General features: G+C 37.8%; 1 protein-coding gene across 7 annotated transcripts in view; it reads right to left on the bottom strand.

Annotated features, from left to right (window-relative positions):
* ARHGEF3 (Rho guanine nucleotide exchange factor 3) overlaps positions 1-20472 on the bottom strand; it is a 279695-nt gene that overhangs the window by 4448 nt on the left and 254775 nt on the right. For all 7 annotated transcript variants that reach the window (XM_039858606.1, XM_039858605.1, XM_039858607.1 and 4 more), the window contains 6 exons: positions 18810-18980; positions 16188-16250; positions 14496-14592; positions 14255-14331; positions 8701-8958; positions 3545-3715 (listed from right to left, as the gene is read on the bottom strand). In XM_039858606.1, coding sequence (XP_039714540.1) covers positions 3545-3715; positions 8701-8958; positions 14255-14331; positions 14496-14592; positions 16188-16250; positions 18810-18980 — 837 coding nt within the window. The remainder of the gene's footprint in view (positions 1-3544; positions 3716-8700; positions 8959-14254; positions 14332-14495; positions 14593-16187; positions 16251-18809; positions 18981-20472) is intronic.

The following is a 20472-nucleotide window of genomic DNA, read 5'->3' as shown; positions in this document are numbered from 1 at the left end:
GTCTTTCTGCCTATAGACAACTGCAGCCAGGAATGCCAACTCCAGGGGCACTACTCACATTGCAATTCACAACCTGTGCAGAGACACACACCTCCAGCTCCCATAGAAAAAATGAGAAAGAGGAATAGAATGAAGCGGGTAATGAGGGGAAAAAAAGGTTAGTTCCTCCCTGGCTTTGGTTTATATTACCTGACATAATTCTAAGAGATCAAAATGGTCTGCAAAGGATGAAACTGGTATATCAAAGCCTAATATTAATCTTTGCTTCCCAATCTCCCTAAAACACTTGTTCCTTTAACCACAGAGATGATTATCAGCTTCATCCAGGCATTTCAACTCATTCCTGAGGAAACCAGAGCATGCTGCCGTAGCCACAAAGAGGATCAAAGAAGTTGTCCTCCTCAGTTAAGTTCATCAGAACCTCAATTCTCTGAAGAGGTAGTGCTCAAAAGGCTGACGACTGATGTGTGTGTTGTGGGCAAAAAGAAAATCTTAAAAATAAAGGCTCATGTCAAACCACATCGTGAAAGCAATTATACTGAGTGGAGTGGGGTAAATTGGCTCCATTCAATTCCAAGTGCCAGACCTTTCTCACTGCATGGAAATGCTTAGGAACTGAACTGAAAAGATCCACAACTTTGCAGCTAGATTCTGGTTTTCCAGAGGAGATATTTGAGATTGTTGAGTCAGGGGTCTCGAAGAGGAAACCAGAAGGGTAGGAGGAGAAACTCACACTGGAATATCTTTTTCCTTTTTCTTTTTTTGGTTATATAATAGTATGTATTTTTCTCTTCTTGAGTCAGGTTTTCAAATAAATTTTCAAATTTATTGACATAAACGTGTTCCTAGTAATATCTTATTATCTTTTTTTTTTATTATAGTTGATATACAATATTATATTAGTTTCAGATATACAACATAGTGATTTGACATTTATATACCTTACAATGTTATCAGTAGCTGGTCGCCAAAGTTTTTTTACAATATTTTTGACTATATTCCCTGTGTTGTACATTACATCCCTGTGACTTAATTATTTTGTAACTGGAAGTCTGTACCTCTTATTCTCCTTTACCTTTTTCAGCCACCGAGAATCTTGATTTGGGGCAGAGAAAGCACACATTCAGCATTATAAAATAATTTTGTATTTGAGAGAAATGAGACTTGTGAGTCACCCACTCCCACCCTGCCACAGACAGACAGACAGACAGACAGACAGACAGACAGACAGACAGACACAGACACACACATACACACACACACACACACACACACACACACACACACACACACCCAAATTACAGAAACTAAAGTTCAACCAAACGTTGCCTGGATTCTGCATGGGGGTGGGGGGGAGTTGAAGAGTGAGATTTTCTGTTTATCGAAATGATTAAAAATGTATTTTAAATAACTGAAGAACACATTAAAGCACAAAATAACCAAGTTAAGGGCTTTTTTAGGAGGGATATGGTAGAAAGAATATCTTAAGACTTTTCTCTTGGGGGCAGGAGAGGGAAGGAGTTCGGGGGCAGGAGAGGAAAGGAGTTGGTTATTGTTTCACATATTAAAGGTTACCGGAGATACTTACACTATTTCTATTTCAATCAATCCTCTAGCCAAGATAGGCAGACTGAACTCAAATAATCTAGGAAACCTTTAAAACATATCCCTGACTTATGAATGTTCACTGAGGATTCCTCTTCTTAGTTTTCGCTTCTTTTTGTCCTCAAACTATTGAGCTCTTCCTGACACAGAACTATTCATAATGACTTCTACAATTCTACTGGGGGAAAAAAATAACGAAAACAAACTTCCCACCCTAACTACTATTTTTGTTCTCAAAAATCTGCCTGCTTGCAGTATGAACTAGAGTTCATCTTTAATGCCCTAGACACATCCAATCAGAGAGTCTCAGTCCTTGGCTAATGGATAGAAAAAGAATAGGCCCCCATCCCATGGAGTGATGCATCTTCCCAATTATTTCCCACAGGGCTTCTGAGAAAGAGTAGCCAAGGAGCCAGAGCATCTGACATTAGAAGTCCACCAGTGCTTTCCAAAATTCAGCAAGAAGCAGCTTTCCAAAAACCAGCAAAAAGCAGAATGCAGCTTTCTAGCAATCAGTAACTCCTTAGTCAAACAGAAACACATTTTAAGCAGTGGTTTGGGACAGGTCTCATTACTTCTGTTGCACCATCAGCTAGATGGATCAGCAGCACTGATAATGGTGCTATGGAGATATACTCAAAGATTTCAAGTAACATTTCCAAGCCCGCTCATAACTGCCACTTCATAGTCCAGGTCAAAAGGATGTCCCTTGACTCATCACAGTTTTATTAAGAACTCTTCAATCTAGTTCTGGCTTTCATTCCAAGGGTTGGCTAGATATTGAAGACAAAATACAATCGAAGTGGAGACTCTTTCTTACCACTGAATTTAAATATATAATATATAAAATCAAATCTATGTTTTATATAAAATATATTTTATATATAACATAAACATTATAATATATAACATACATATTAGCATTAATTTCTACTGTCTACACATAAAAATAGCCTGGTGAGTTGAATGAATTTTGAACTTTTATATAATTCAAATTCATCCTTCTTTTATACAAGCATTCACTCACTCATTCGCCTCACATGAGTGCCTTAGTATGTGCCAGGTCCCCATAATAGGTACTGGGGATTGACAAGGCATAGCCCCCACTCTAAAAGAGCATGGTATAGTGGAAGATACTGACAGTGAGATGGAGAATTACAACTCATTTTAGTAAACATTCCAGAAGAGATTTGTCTATTGCTATGAGAGGAGAGGAAGAACAATTTCACTATCTACAAAGGAATAAAAGCCAGGACATGGGGTATCTATAGGTCAGAGGTAGATATACAGCCAATGGAGGATAGGTTATTAATTAAAACAAAAACAAAAACAAAAACACTATTCTTCAAATGTCAGTCTGTAGATGGGTACCAAACCATAAGAAAGAAAAGAGTTTCTCATAAAGCTAAATGCATTCAATTTAAGAGCTGTTAATAGGATTTTAACATCCTATTAAAATCACCCATTATTTTTTGATATCAAAGTGGTAGAAGATAACTGTTCTGTATTTATTTTTGAAGGTCATGATCAAACAAAATAAAAAGTTGGTAACTATGCTCGTTTCCAAAATTCTTTCTATGTACTAGTCATGAAATTAAAAAAATATATATGTACTTTATATAACATATATATACTTTATATAACATATAAAGTACATATATATTTAAATATATACACAAATTATAAACATATGTATTTAGAACACATATTTATATGTAAATTATAATCATAGAATGCATAAATACATGTAAAATATATATAATTATATATATTCACATATATGGGATTCTACGATATAAAAGACATTGGAAAAAGCCATTTTTGTATAAAGAATGTAACTCTTGATAGGGAAAGTATAGTAACAGGAGGCTGGGCATCAAGTGGATTAAGCATTGGGGGAGGCTCAGGATGAGACCAGTAAAGGGGAGTAGTCACTTACCACACCCCGGTTGTTTTTGAGTTCGCCATGACAACACAGCACTCTCGAGCTGTCAATCAGGGAGTCTTTCTGGCCTTCTTCCAAGTAAAGAAGCCGCTCTTTATAATAGCGGCATTCAGATTCCCCAGTCTTGGTGTTGATTTCTGCCACAATTCCCTGAATGATGTTTATCTATGGAAATGAAGAAGAAAGTACAAAAAGTAGGCAAACCATCCACCCAGCAGGTCTCAAGGGCTCAGACTAGAAGGTCACCAAGATAGACCTGGCTCTAATTCTGAGTTTTTGTTATCTAAGTTGTTGCTCTGGGAAGAGGGAAAAATAAATGCTTTTTATATATTGTCTCTATGCATCTATATACATACACATGTAGATATACACATACATACATATATTTATTTGTACACATATGCAGATATTTGTATTATACAAAAAACCAATGTTGATGCATACTTTTTTTTACCTGAGAGGATGAGATACAAGGTACAGCTTTCAATGTGCAAGACTCATAATACTTCACGTTGCACATTTCTTAAAACTATACACACTCATGCCCATGCTATACTATAGCATACATGAACAAGTAAGTTAAGGGAAGAGGGATTTCAAAGCAATGGTAGATGCAATGTGGTTAATATAAAAGGAAGTAAAACGAAAAAGAGTACAGCACTGAAACATGATCAGTGGGCATTTACTCTGATGTTTTGTTATTCTATCACATGGATAACACATCTAAAAGTTAGAAAATATAAGAAAACAAAAGAACAAGAAATTAGTTGAATGAAAACTCAAAGATGCCAAACAAAAGCAAAGTAATGACTTTCTCAGCATGGTCCTCTGACCCTAATAGTGAAAAGACCAAAATCCCATCTTCCTTCTGGTAGTAGTAACTGAAAAGAACTTAACAGATGAGAAATGCTAATAAGGCCTCTCCTTTCTCACATTTACTTAATGATAAAACAAACCAGTCTCTGAAAAGCAAAGTTTTAGAAGAGGTCTTGACTCAGTAAAAGCTACCAGATCTAGTAATATGTTAAAATCTTAATGAATTTTAAGATTAAGTGATTATTTTTCACATGCTAGTAAAGTGATACCTTTTGCTCAAAGGAACTGGATGAAAACTTCTACCGTTATAACTTTGGCACTTCCATGCGAGTTCGACAGATCTTATAGTTCTGAGCTTAAGTCTGGTGACCGTATTCTATGGACAGATGTATAATCTGTATATTTTTGTAGCTATTAAGAGTTTCTAAGATAATTCTTTTCTCTATTTCTAAAATATTGGTGGTAGCACTAATTTAATAATTAAAAACACATTATTTAAAAAAATAGAGGTCCTTTTGTCATAAAAAAAACTTTTTGGCTTTTAATATTAACCTCATATTAAATATGTCCTGTGAAATTAATTTGAATTTGTTAACACAAAACAAGTAATAAATAGAACACTTCTGTATACAAACTTTGTCTTTCTTTTTTCCCCCTCTTGATTTTCAAAAATGACTGATTATTTATTGTTACTTTCAAAAAACAACCAAAAAAGAAAAATATACTAAAGTTATGACTCATCCTTACAATTAATTCCACTAATGTTTGTTGAGCATCTATTCAGTGTTAAACTAAGTGGTGGCATTCAGAGAAATTAGACAGGTTCCTTAAAACGCTTAAAGTATGTGGAGGGTAACTGAGCACTTGTTTCATGTCTACCTTATCCTTTAACCTTATTACATTTTTAATATGTTGTAGAATTCATATTTTCCCTCTGCTTTTAAAGATCTTAGCATTAATTGCTGTGACTCATCTTATAAGTTAATTATTATTGGGTATACCTGGGCAGCTGGAATTGACCAGCGCTTGAGCCAATTCTCTGAGTTTCCTGCAAGTATCCAGGAAACCAGAAAGAAGATGTACTACAGGCATAAAGATGTGCTCATATCCTAATTTAACTTAGGAACTGAAGAGCTAGCATATCACATGAAGATTAGTAAACTCAAATGCCACAGTGGTTCCTTAGGCAGCTCTGACTACTTTCAAATGGTGCTTCTTTCTCTGGTGTTTGAAAAAGTATAAAAAGACAAATAATGGAAATAATCAGTGTTATTCCATATTCTATGTACACATTTATAATAGTAACTCAGGATCTGCTTTACTTAAAATATTATTTTGTATTGATATCTACCTATATACCATGAGTCTAATCTCTCTGCACTAGTTCTTGAGAGGAATTTATTTTGCAGAATTGCAATAAGGAATCAAATTAAATATAGCAGATTGCCAATAGCAAACAGTCATGGTAATTGTGCATTTAAATTTATTGTTGCATCTCTCATCAGAATTCAAACTGAAGGGAAAAGACTGGTAAAGGGAGCTGATGAGAGATACCTGGTAACAGACCAGAGATTAAGCCCACATATGCTGGAGTCATCATCCTCAAAGTGGAATCTGAAGGCCCTGTTTTCTAGTCCCTTGTGTGGTAATATCATCTACTAGTAGGATCCTGACATGAACCAAAAATAGCAGCCTTCACTGCTGTTGCATCAAAAGAAGGGCTGTTCTTCCCATTGATTCCAGCAATTTTTTTTTTTTTAAGGAGTTGGGGAACAGTGACGAGCAGAGGGAAGAGATGGTCTGCAGGATCATTTTCTGGCTGAAACAATCCTGAGAATTTAAAACGATATAAACAACAAGATCTCTGAACTATTTGAATAGCCAAAGTCCTATTTTAAGAAGTTCTCTTTGGGGAGAAATTTCTATCAACTTCCAAAACACCATTAAAAAATTCTAATAAACGCAGTTGTTTATACACTGCATTAAAAGCAAGACCTTTCTTTAGATCTAAATCTGAATGCTTGATATAGAAGCAATTAAGAGTTCTTTGATATTTTTTCTTTTCATAGGTGGAAAATTTATTCAGGGAACACATAAATCAAGCTATATTGGTATTGTGGGTTTTATGTTCATCAGACATTCACGATGCACTCAAGAGTACAGGGCTAGCTATTTCTGCTCATCTGGGGTAATGCCACAAGGATTTTGAAAAGAAAAAAATCGCTGTGCCTATATTGTGTAAATAGGCATTTAGAAGACTTTCTTGGCAGATGTATTCAAATGCAAGTATAACATATTTCATATACAATTTGCCTCAATAACTAGGTGCATATTCAACTTCTGAATATGGCATCACATTTTACACACTAGGGAAACTCATGCAAACAATCATATTCTTATCTATTTGTTTTCAAACTTTAGCTCACTGGGTGTATTTTACACAGAGCATTATACTTTCATGCTTCATATTAAAAATAAATTGTTACAATAAAACTAAGCAGGCTCGTGTGCTTCAAAAAAGTAATTATTTAGACTAGCTTGAGCTCCCTTTTGTTTTCATTCTTGCAGACCACACACTTGCTGGGATGAAATATGGAGAAGAGGCAACTCTATTGCACTCTTTCTAATAAAAACAGACATATTGAAGTGAGATGGGCCTCATCCCTGGTGCCTGCATCCCCCATCATGCTGGACTGGGGGCCTGATCTGTGCCAGACACATCAAACACCTCATGAACCAGGAGAATCTTTTCTCATTCTTCTCTATCCCAACATGGAGGCACCTGGCCCAGCTGTGTATCATGAGGCCTCTCCACAAAGCATGGTGGCCAGATAGCTTTCTGTAATTGCAAAAGCAACAGGGCTCAAAGCAGCCAGGCATTCAGCTCCAATGGATAGGATCATAAAGAAGTGGAAAAGGCACAGGATTTGTAGTATACACTGGCAGGATTCAGACCGCAACTCTAGCATTTGCTGGCTCTGGGCCTGGAAAGTTATTTTATCCCTCCAAGTCTCATCTGAAAATGCTTTTAATAAGAACAGCTATCTCATAGGTTACTATGAGGATAAAATGAGATACATAACCTATAAGGCAATTATATAAAGCTGATTTACAAGGTATTCCAGTAATGTCAGTAGGTATTACTATTATTGTTGTTGTTATTACTACTTATTATCATCTATACCCTTCTCTGGGAGAAGACAGGCAGTTTACTCAGCAAGTTCAAGGCTTCAGATTTTCAAATCACATATGCATCATCTTTTTGTTATAATCCCTGATCCAGTCGGGAAATGTGCCCTGTGAATTGATTTCTTAGCCTCCATCCCCACTGCCAACTCTCTGAGCAGGTTCCATGACTACACGCCTGGACCGTAGCAGCATCTTCCCTGTCCCTAGTCTCTTCCTCCTCTGTCCCTGTCCTACAGATGAGAGTAACATCTAAGGTTACATAGCTTGTCAGTGATGAAACTGGGATCTGAACTCTGAATCCCAGCCACTTACAAAACATAACATGGCAAAGGAAAAGTGTTTCTCAAATTGATATTTAAAACCCTCAAAAATCAGATTGGAACCCCAATCTTTTGTCTTTTTTCCTGTTGCTTTCTCAGAGTATCCTCAACCTCAGACCAATGGAATCATGGTATTCTCCAGGCAGGACCTGCTGTCATTTCTTCATACCTCTGTTCAGGCCAATTGCTCCTCCTGGCCTGCCATCTCCTCTGTCTGTCCCACTGAGCACCCCAATCAGAACCAAGCTCTTGGGGTAATGCTCATAGTTTGCAATATTCTCATTATATGGACCCCATTTTTCTTGGTCTTCTATTGATGCTAGGAAAGAATTCATATTTTCCCCAACTCAATAAACATCCACTGATGAGCAGGACTAAGTCCCCACTGCAATTGGAGATCAAAGAGAGCTAAATCTTAAATAGGTGTTGACTTCAAAAATGGGCTTCAGGGCTAAGGTAAAAGGCAACTCCCATTTGCTGACTAAACAAAGATATTCAAATTAAAATCTCCACAGAGATTTTAATCCTCACAGCAATGGTAATAGATTACAGGGTCATCTATGTAGAATCAAGAAATTTTAGAATCAAAGGGATCTTAAGAATTTATTTTATGTAAACACTACATTTTATAGTTTAGGAAACTGAGGCAGGGAGAGGAGAAGTGACTTGCAAAATCAAAACATGGTTGATGGCAAAGCCAAGCCTGGAACCCAAGATTCCTGAGTCTCATGTACCCAGGGACCTTTCATTCACCCATTTATTTACCCAATCCTCTACCATTACAGGGAGAAATTAAGGAGGGAATGGAGAAAGAAACAAACTTACAGCTTCTTCCAGGTGCTGCTGATCTGGATTATCATTTGGTGTGTGCCTCAGGATTTCTCGAAGAAGCAGAGGATATTTTACCAGGCGGCTTCTTGGAATATCAAGGAAATTCCAGAGATCTAGTTTGCGGCTAAAGGGGGATTCTAAACAGCGCTGAAGGAAATCCTGGACTCGGTGATCTTGTTTTTTGTGGTCCAGCAGAGCTTTGGCAGCTACTTGATTGCTGCAGTAGCTGTCGTAGGAGCTGAGACAAGGCAACTAAGAAAGGAACATCAGAAGAGGATTGGAGTGTTAAAATAATTGAAGGTACAGGCTAATATTACTTGTTGAGACTGAACAAAACCTAACTGGTCTCCAGCCCTGGCCAAATTCCTTTATCTGCATAGCTGGAGGAGACAGACCAGTACAATCTTCAAAATGGCAGGCAATGGACAGTTGCTTCAGACTCTGGCTTCCTTGCACAAAGTAATTGCCTCAGTTGCATGTTTACTTCCTTGACTGTTAAGACCCCTATCCTAATTTGTTTGCATTTCTGCCAATCTAAGAAAGAAAAGAACTAAAATTTTTGCACATGCATAGAGTTCATAATTTTCCTAAACTATCAAAAGTATCTGGTGAGGGGAAAGTCTATTTTTTATTAAAAAAAAAAAAAAGAATTTATTTTAAAATTATTCATAAGAAACTCATCCAGAAGACTCTGGCATAAAAGAAGCAAGGAGTCTGATTCTGCAGGTCAGCCCTTGGCATGGCATAGTGCAAGCTCCTCTACATTAGTTTAAGGTTAACTGATTCCAAGGTGGACCAATCTAAAAGAACTTCAAGGAGTTAAAGTATAATTCGTAAAAAATTAGATGCAAAAAGCATTTAGAAAAATCTTTTAAGTTAGTTCTGACAAGCCAGAAATGATTCTTGGCTCTACCCAATAGTTAATATCATAGTACCATGCAAAGAACAACTAAGCTTAAGACTTTGGAGGATTACAGCTCCACTATTTCCCTTCCAGCAAAATACTAATTTCTCTGACATGTCCCATCAGTCGAATTGTGCAAACATGGAGTCAGAGACTAAATGAAAGTTCTGTTCATCTTCCTTTTCCACTCCTTCCTTCTAGTGGCACCCAATGCCATGCATCCCAATGCATGGGCTGTCAGCTTCCAAAAAGTTACAGGAGGTAATAAAATGCAGCCAATGACTCTGCTGTATGCTTCTCTCTTTTGGACCACAAAGCCACAATCACCATGACACCTGGTCTGTAGAGGGATTCAGTGCAAGACAGTGATGAGAGGGTCTTTCATTTCTGTATCCCCAGTACTTGCACTGGGCGTACTATACAGCAAAGTATGTATTCTGAATGAACACGTAATGAATGTTTAATGGATTATCCGATTAGGTAATATTTGATGGCTTAGGAACACAGCTTAAAAATAAATTGTGGCAGCATCTGAACAATGTGTCAAAGTTTAAATACTCTGCTGCTTTCTTTACACCTCTTATTGAAATTATTCTCAGTGACTGAAACCAAAAAAAATACTAAGAAATTAATGTTTAAAAAATTTATTGTAGAGTTTGACATTCCTTGAAATAGCTACCTTCTTTACATGTTATGAAAAACTTCTATTTGTGTTAAAAAGAGCTGCAGAAATTCTTTCCTCAACCTTGTATTTGAAAGTAATAATTGGTACTTACACACACACACACACACACACACACCCCACCCACCCACCCCAGACGTGGTATTGTGGCTTATAATTTAGGTTTTCAGAGTTAATGAAAATGAGCCTCAGTCCCTCTTAATTTCATTTCCACTTCCTTGCCTTTTAAAGAGACCTGGAAATGTCCAATGTTTTCATTATGGGGAAACGAATCAGCAGTAACCATTGGACATAAATTAGGGAGGAACTAATTTATGCACTAATGCTTGCTGTCCAATGGGCCATTACTTTCTGTGATCCTGCCGCCTCTGCTGCCATGTCAACCAAATCCAGCTCTGGTCCTGTGTTCACACCCTACGGGGTGCTCATTTCCTGGACATGACCTGAAAGGCTACCTGGTTCAGGCCACTGGCCAGAAAAGGCCACAAGCAATCTATATAACTAGACAGGGAAAGAAGAATGTACACACTTTGGTTCTCAAATACATACCCACGCACTTATATAGAATGTGAGAGGCAATAACACAGTGGTTAAAAGGACAGACTCTGAACCAAGGAGAATCATGTTCAAAGGCTAAGACAGTTATTATTCTCCACTTACAAAATGCATGTACTAATATCCTCCTCTCTTTTAATGAGATAAGGCAGATAAAAAGTGTAACTTGAGCTCAGCTCCTGGTTAAGAATCAGTAAGTACTAGCTATTATTTATTATTGTTTATCCTTAGAATTTTTTTATTGAAGAAATTGTGGTTGAGAGAAGCAGAACTACTTGCTCGGCTGGAGACAAAACCAGTCTGAAGTGTGTTCTCTCCCCCGCTCTCCTCTCAAAGCTCTGAACTACTCACCAACTCTTTAGGCTATCAAGAAAGAATTTATAAGGGAAATTCTTTCACTTTCAAAAAAAATTCTATCTCCCTAACATTGTGAAAAACGTCAGAACAAATTGATATTTTTGCTTCCATGTACCCTGCCTCTCTCTTTGGAATGAAAATTTAATTAGAACCCAAATTAACATGAGAACTTGCTGCCTTGGAGAGCTTATAAATTATTTTATTACTGAAAAAACGTTAGCATGAAGATAAGTCACTTGAGAAGTTGTTTCTTTATGTAGAGAAAGCTTATGAGAGCAGGATGACCCATCAGGGAGACTGATCCTCATAACCAGGGTGGTTCCCTGAAAAAAAAAAAATAAAACTACCACTCTATTTAAGGTCTTCAAAGTAAAAGTAATTGATTCATTCTAAGGTCAAAAGAACTGGCCAGGGCTATCCCACTCGGGAGGCTCACTTGTTTAAAAGGGGTTCCCCCCCCCCACTTTATTCTTTGGGAGGAAATAAATCAATTTTTCATGGGTCAAACGGGCTCTGACTTTTCTCATTCAAAGTCCAGTAAGATGTTTATTTTGCTCTGTTAAAAAGACCAGAACTCAAACAGATGTACCCTTTGGTTTACAGTTCCCACTCGCACGAACACATCTGCAGTTAAAAGAGGGAAAACATTTAACAGCTCGTCAGGCCTGATAAATAAGAACTGTTTCTCATGAGGCCTGGTAACAATGGGCCAGTTGTTTAATTTTAGGCTGCTCTTCAAGCTGCAAGTCCCCATTGATGTCTGAAGGATCTAGATAGCAATGGGTTGGCATGGTCTCGCTTCCTTTGGGTATGTACAGAAAAGGAATGCAAAAGCTATCCCCAGATCAAACCAATTTTCTAACAAAAGTGACAAACATTTCTTTCAGAAAAAAAGTTAATAACAAGGCAAATGTCTGCACTTTTGCTTCTGGCACAAACTAACAGTCTGTATATGATATCTAAGGAAATCACATAGTTCCATATTGCCATCTCATCAGAAACAGAGTAGCCATCATGCTAATTCTGGAGTGTGGCCTCATTGGCCCCTTTGCTACCATCAAAGCAGTCTGCAGACTCAGAAAGTTTAACACATACTGAGGCACACCCTCTCTTCTCATTAAACCTTCTCTGTCTCCGGCTGGTTGGCTTTCTTTAGAGAAATTGCCTTGTGGGCTAAAGAAGTTACAACATCTATCATGGCTCATAATAAAATGAAAGTCAAAAATATAAGATGAATAATCTCTCCTGAAATATTAAGGCACATTTTCTAAATTATTCATCTTAGAACATTACTTGTCTTTCTGATACCCTTGGGATATTTCAGCCTCAGTGCTAAAATTGACTCTAGAACTAAAACTAGCTAAGTCATGAAACCCTCAAAGTTTCTTGATCAAGGCAATAATTGAGAAGCATAAGTTAATATGAGATCATCATCAAAACTTAGGAACTAGAAGGTTTTAGGAAGGTTAAAACACAAATATAATTTGATAAAGAGAACTCACATAGTGAGAGTAGAATTTATAACCTTCACAACACTCTTCAGATGGTAGAATGACTCTAATACTTGCTGTTGTGGCACTATCTGCCTATTTTTTCTGGATTGTTATGTGGCTCAGAGTGAGGAGAGAGCTATTCCTGCCTGGATGAAGTCATCAAAGTAATCTGCTTTCATTACCTGCTTCATAATAAATGAAAAACACCTGGAGCTGGGGTGGAGCACTCAAGCACTCAAAGAAGGAAACAGAGAATGCAGGGACGTTGCAAAACAGAGTACATGCTTTGTGTAAAATCAAACAAATAAATAACTGTTTCATGCGCCAATAAAACACAAATTCAGTCCAAGATCATAAATTTAGAACCACTAAAGTCACAGCTGATGTCTTTAATTAGGAAAGAAATGGGAGTTATATTGTTCTGAAGGTCCGTATAACATTCAGCTTTCCTATGAAGTTAGCTAGTAATGTAAAGAGGAGGCAAGAGAATTAAAATGTTAATCAAGCCACATTCAGAGACTGCAATATGCTGATCAGCCCAGCAGCCAAGCCCGGAGGACACCTTCAGGACAAAGGAAGATTTCTGCTGGAATTACTAACAACAACCCAATCCTCCACACGGGTGGAAGTGAAACAGGAACAACAGTCTTTAAGTAGCTGCGCTACACAAATAAAATCATTCATTCCTCATGGCTAAAACCATGGGACCTATGAATTAAAGTCTGGGAACTGCCAGCAGGCCTTTCAGACTACATACTCTTCCCCTTCCCTTTCCTCACTGTATGTCCATATCCAAGGAAATAGGAACTAAAGAATGATGTATAAACTGAATTTCCTGAACACTCAGGGTACCTCTCACGCTTTTTCTGAACTCTGTCTCTCTCACCGTCCTTGACTCTCTTAGTCCCTCTCACTTTGCCTTTGAGAGGAGACCACACTCTGTGGAGTGTTACCCCTTTTCAAATAAATTTTCCTTTTGACTCTAATTTTGGCGTGTATGTTGAATTCTTTCTCCACTCTGCTAAAGGACCCTCTTCTTCTCTTGGTGCAGGGCTTGGCCTCTCCATCACTTGATGTGGGGAAATTTGCCCTGTCCTGCACCAATAGGATCAGATATATGATAAACATTAACGACATTTAGTTATTACCTTATTTATGAAACTACGTTTGACCATGCAAATTAGTTGATAGCCTGAATAAAAGCTTTATTATAGTGATTGACAGAAATATGTCCTTAAATTTTTACTGGAATAGGCATGTTAATAATTATATTAATAATTGGCCTGAATTGAACATTAACTAATTTTACTTTATTTTATTGCAAAAAAGCATGTTATTTTTAAATGCAGTAAATTTGTAATAAGAAAAAAATTGTTTCTATGTTTTGAAGAGATAAAGCCTAACTATAATGATAAATTTGACTACGAATTTGCTATTTTAAATTTTTCTGATGTAAAATCAATGTTTGCCAACAACAACAAAAAAGTCTAGCTAAAATGAGACTCCATTTAAATTATTGAAATTTATCTTCGATCAAGACCAGAAAATTTTTCTTACCCAGCCCACGAGGATGGGACCAACATGTTCAGTTGAGCCATCAGGCTTACGAACATCTCGAAGCTGACTAAGGAGCTCTGTCAAAAAAACACAACCAGAACGCTTATTTTGTTAGGCATTCAAATGCAAACAGGGCTGGAAGCAGATTCTGGGTTACTCACATTATTATATAATCATGATTTGTACAAGACAACTCAGTTAAGGGTACAAGTCATGACTCATTCTGGGAACAAAATTATACCTTCATGTAGAGGAATTAGAGAGTCCAGTGTTCCGAAAATTTGATTCAACTCTTGTTCTGTCATTATGGAGAGTTTCAGCATGGGGTCATGATAGGCCTGCACAAGAACAGCAAGAGATAGAAGCAAACGTTTAAAATCAGCGGAAGTAAGTTGTTAATGTAAATGGCTTCTGAAAGGCCCTACACAATAACAAAATATTTGGCTCTCCCCAACAACCTCTCCCATAATACTGCAGAAACAGCAGATGGGTTTGGCTGAAGCAGATGGGAATCCAGCATTGCCTTGAGCCTTTTGTGGTTGTTAATAAACCAAAGCAGATATTTTAAAAAACATTTTTATTCTAGTACATCATACATCTAAGAAAGGGCACAAATCCTAAATATAGAGCATATTTGATTTATATGTTTCAAAAAAAATTAACTTTATTATCACCTCTAATTAATGATAGTTAAACAAGAACACACAATTATACCCAGGGCACTGTAATAGAATAGATGGCACAGTCCTTGCCTTCAAGGAGATTTATAAAGCTAACTGAGAAGAAAATAAAAACACACGGAAAATTAAATACATATTTAAAAATAGTTCAAGAATAAAAAAAGGAGTCATGTCACATGACAGCATAAATTTATCAAATCATAACTGTTCTAGAGAGTCAGAGAATTACAGCTTGAGTGGTCAAGGGAGATTTTAAAGATGAGCTGCTTGGCATAGAAAAGGAGGCAGCAAATATTGTTAAAGAATGAATTGAGATTTGCACTCATTCCTAGAGGATGGCTAGATATAGATGGTTGAAGGGAAAGGGAAGGGTTTCCAGGAAAGAAGGATCATCATAAGGAAAAGGATGGCAGTGAAACATCTTAAGACATTTGGGTTTGGGAAAATTTGATGCAGAAAAGAGGAGATGCACCTATGACCAGCAAGATGTCTCCCAGAGTTAAATGCCTTCTTTGTCTTCCTCGTCTTCCTCTTCCTCTCACCCTGCCTAAAACTCAATTGCTTGGCCATCTCTCAGGAATGTTACAGATGGGACTTCATATTAGCAGAAAGTTGGACTAAGGACACCTAAATGAAGAGACACCTCTTTCCAACCCTGTGATTCTTTGAGGAGGCTGTGAATATCAGATGAAGGACCCTGGATTTTAGCCTCCATTGGAATGGAAAGGTTTTTGAGGAAGATTTGTTGCCAAGACTATACAGGTTACATAAGGCATGGGTTTCCTCTCCCTTCCAGTACATAATGTGATTAAAACACAAGTTTCTAGATAAAAGACCCTAATTTACATTGATAGTGTGCAATTTCCTCACTTAACCACTTTATCTACTTTTGAGATTCGAATGACTTTTACTAAGACACAGTTCCAGTTTCAAACCATTCACACATTCTTTCCCATAGATAAGGAGGCCCTGAACATGAAACTTCTAGGACAACTAAACATTCTCTCATTAAACTGAAGTATTCTCTGAGGTGCATTAGAGACATGCAGAGGAGAACTCCTAAAGGTACTGGGTCCAGAGAGCTTTCTCATTTTGAGCCATTTTCCCCACTGCTTGGTTTTTGCAGGTTCTTCAATTTTTGATGACCTGTCTTAACAATAAAAAGGGCTCATAAAGCACAATTTTAGAATTGTGAAATTACTCAGAGGAAAACAATATGTGGTGACTCAAATGACCGCTGGATTTAAATTTACCTTTTTTGCCAATTTCAAGTCCTCTATCAAGTCTTCTTCTCCTTGAGAAAGCTCAAAGATTGCCTGCAAGAAAAGATAAAACACGTCCACTAAACTCTTTCTTCATTTATAAGACCAAATTCAAACAGTGCTGTTTACAGAACTCAAAACTCCAAATCTATTTACTTCTTAAGTATTTAAATTATTCTTAGAAAGTTAAATTAACCTGCATCAAGTGGCTAAAAAACCTACAAAGGTGAGATGTTGCAAACTTCTGTATAATGTGCTTATCTGTTAGTGGGATAAAGAGGTTCCATATCTTTCCAATCCAACAAATCATCTTTCATGTTATAGAACTCTGATGCAGCCAAACAAGAGGGAACTATTTTAGGTAAAATAATTATAGTTTGACTATGGATTCGAGTCTGTTATGAGTGGCAAGCATAATAAAAGATTCACGGTCTGTTCTCAGTGATGGACATGGCAGTATTATTAATTGGGCCATCACAATTTGTCTTCTTTCTACTCAACAGAAGATGAATCTCAACAGAAAGCTTTATTCCTATCAGCTACTTGTCCTGAGGCTAGAATTGTAGGAAGAATCCATTATTTTATCACTCTAAATGTCTAGTGAGGTTAATTCACTCTAAATTACATTTCAGCCCTACATGGTACAATAAATGAAATTATAGGAGCTGGCTATGTACAAGAGTGTGTAAAGGGGCCATTTCTAATTTGGCTCTATTAAGCCATCATCATTTAAGAACTATGATGTGCAGAACACTCCTTCATTCGCCTCTGTGAGTCTAAACTGTTGGAAAACATTACATTACTAAAGGATTATGTGTTTGTGGTGATAGTTCGGGAACCACTACATTTCTTCCAGGTTAGAGGAAAGGAGCGAGCAGGCTTGGAGAACATCTTTCACTTGGGGGGCTGGTGGACTGGGTGGACTGCAGGACAACGACCTTCTCTCCCGCAAAGCCTGTGGAGGCAGAATACTCGCTGGAGGCCAGTGCATGGTGACACTTCCCGAAGTCCAGTAAAACCTCCATGCCATGTCTTCCTGGTAATCTATTTAGTTAAACCTTTTATTTTGAAATACAGATTCACATGAGAAGTTGCAAATATAGTACAGAGAGGTCCTGAGCACAGATTACTCAGCTTCCCCCAATGGTGGCATTTTACATAACTATAGAGCATTATCAAAACCAGGAAATGGATTGGTACAATACAATTAACTAGCCTTTAACTGGCCCTTCCTCAGATTTCCCTTTACATCTATTTTACTAGAGCTCCCTACATAAGTCTGACTGTCTGACTGACCAAATGTGGCCCCCCGGAGAGGAACTCTGTAACTTTCTAGGTGCGTGACATTATGCTAACTGTGCCTTAATAATCTCATCTGCAGAATCGATCCTTCCCTCCTTCCTTCCTGCTATCAGATTGTACAAGTTATATATGCACACTATTAACACTTGAGAAAAACGCAGAAAAGTATAAAGATAAAAAATTTTAATTACTCATAATGCTGTCTTGTTAATCATTGTTAAGCTTTTGCCATATTTCTTCACAGGATTTTTTTCAGTGCACATGTTATTTTGAAATGCTTTATTTATTCATTTTTAAATAGATAATACATTGACATGGTTCAAAATTTACAGTGTAAGAATGGGTACATGGTGAAAACTTTCCCTCTCACCTCCTTCTTCCAACTACCCAGTTTCCCTCCCAGGAGGCAACAATGTTACCAGTTCCTCATGTATCCTTTCAGAAATATTTTATAATTCTACCAGCAAATACATACATATACACATATTAATTTTTTCTTCCTCTTTTACTTAAATGGTAGCATACCGTATACCCTATCTTGTGCCTTGCTTTATCCACTTAGCCATATATACATATCAGCACTTTTTGTGTTTCTACAGCTATACAGTATTCCATGTATAAACATTCATTATTTAACTAGTCCCTGGTAATAGATGTTCAGACTCTTTCTAGCACTATTATAAACATTACTGTGATGAATAACCTTACACATGCACATCTTTTCATCTGTGTATAAGTGAGCCTGGCAGAAAGATTCCTAGAAAAGAATTGCTGAGTCAAAACCTAGAAAGTACTTCTACTTCCAATGTCAAGTTCTCCACAAAAATAGATATTCCAAAGATTTCACTAGATGACGCTTATCTGAAGTACTTAGCACAGCTTGGCACATGACAAGCTCTCTATTAAGGGTAATATTACAGCAGCCATTTAGGGCTATTGATACAGAAAACTTACAGGTAATGAAATTAACTGCATTTCCTAGAAAACTTTTCCACAAAACTGAATCTAAGTTTTATAAACTGAATATTCTAAAATAGTCTATAAGTTGCTAACAAAATGTAACTAGAGTGATTATTTTTGTGAACAGCAAAAATTCTTCTTGGTAGATTCAGGCTTTCATAGCAGTTTCTTTTTAAAGAAGCAGCCACGCCCACCCAGCTGGATGCTGGTTTCTCAGTTCCTTAAAAGACCTGACACTCCAGGTTTGTCCTACAAATGCAACGGAGAATTGATTTAGAGACTGCAGTGTAGACCTCAGGTAGGCTCTCCACCTGCAGTGTGCCTGGTTCCAGACAAACTGCCAATTCCTACCTCCTGACGTTTGATTTCCTTGGATGTAAGCATCTGATTGACACACACATCGAAGGTCTCACTCCACAGCTTGCTGTCTCTCCGCTTGGTGCTCGAGGGGGCGGCATTTCTGGACCAGGGTCGAGGGTTGAGGATGTCAGGACGGCTTTCGCTTCGGAAGCTAATGGAGCGCTAAACAATGAGAAAAAACAAACTGTCACGGGGGCAGCAGCAGGACTGGGTGGATCGTTTGAGCAGCTTCCTGTCCCTGACAGAACATAAATCAGACATTTGCAAGAAAGAGAGGACAATGCCAGGAGGCCTTTTGGAAAACAGTGCATTGTCTTGAGCCTACGTGCTAAGGAAAATTGGACAAGGGGCCGCTTTTACACACGTACTGGGAGTATCCTTTCTGTGAGACTTGGGCATGGCATAAAAACGCTCACAAAGGCAGCTCTCAGACAAGCGATGGACTCTACTTTTTTTTCCAGTGGACATCTCCGTACTGTAGAAGAACAAGGGTTAACAGTAGTGGCTATCCTTTAAAAAAAACAAACGAGCAAACATCTAGCCAGTATTCTTACTCTCCTCCTCCTGCTAGGAACAGAATCCCACTATCTTTGCTATCCCATCTCATGTAGTTTGGGTGGGCTCCCCGAAACTTGACCAATTAGAGGACTCCTCCACCCTGGTTCAGGAAAGGGCAGCTGATTTCCTGAAATCTGTTACATGATTCATGGGAGAAAGAGTAGAAGAGTCTTTCTTCCTTTGGGAGCTTAGAAGATAACACTGCAGGACTTTCTTGTAGCAAATCTCTCTGGTCACAAAAATGAGTCTGTCTGCTATAGGAGAGAATAAAGAGATGTGTGGGACGAAGGATGGAGAGAAAAACCGACAGAGGGAAGGAGGAAGAAAGCTTTACCAACATTGTTTTACCCCCTGGATCCCATTGTGCTTGAATCCAGGAAGAATCACTCTTAGACTAAGGGGCTTATACATTCCTTTTTACATTCATCTTAGTTGAGCTTCTGTCAACTTGAAAAGTACCAACTAATATATACTAAATACCATCTTGGTAGTAAATGAAGCCTGTCCCTGAGTTATTTTCTTATTTTCCAAAGAGGCCCCGGTAGACTTTGGGGTGGCCCAACCACCCAAACTCCACCCTTGTGGCTGAAACATGCTACCACAGTGCTTTTTTTTGACAAATACAAATGACCAAGAAGAAAACTGAGTGCATCATCTTTAGCCTTCGGTCTAGAAGATTTCAATACACTTACTGAAATCTGTAAACTGCCAAAGCAATGAAATGTTGCTGTGCTAAAAAAACAAACAAACAAAGAACAAAAAGCAAAACACCTGCCATACCTGTTGCCACATGTCTGTGGCCTTCAGTGTGAAGTTCCAGTTCCTGTTTGGTAGGCTTCTTGTGATCTGACCATCGTCTATATATCTAGGCTCACCTCCTGCCACTTATCCATGATCCCCCTATTGTCTAGCCCTACTAGGCTATCTGCCATTCTCTAAATGCATCATGCTTTGCCAACCCACCGTGCTTCCTTCAAGCAGTCTTCTCTTCCTAGAATGCTTTTCTTTCATTTCCTAGCTGGTTAACTCCTAACTGTCCTCAGGATATAACTCAAACACATCCTCTAGGAAGGCTTTACCAATGTTTTCTACTCTC

Source organism: Pteropus medius, unplaced genomic scaffold, assembly GCF_902729225.1.
Source record: "Pteropus medius unplaced genomic scaffold, Ma_sr-lr_union100, whole genome shotgun sequence".
Lineage (NCBI taxonomy): Eukaryota > Metazoa > Chordata > Mammalia > Chiroptera > Pteropodidae > Pteropus > Pteropus medius.
Note: the sequence above shows the minus strand (reverse complement) of the source record. Positions and strands in the feature narration are given on the sequence as shown.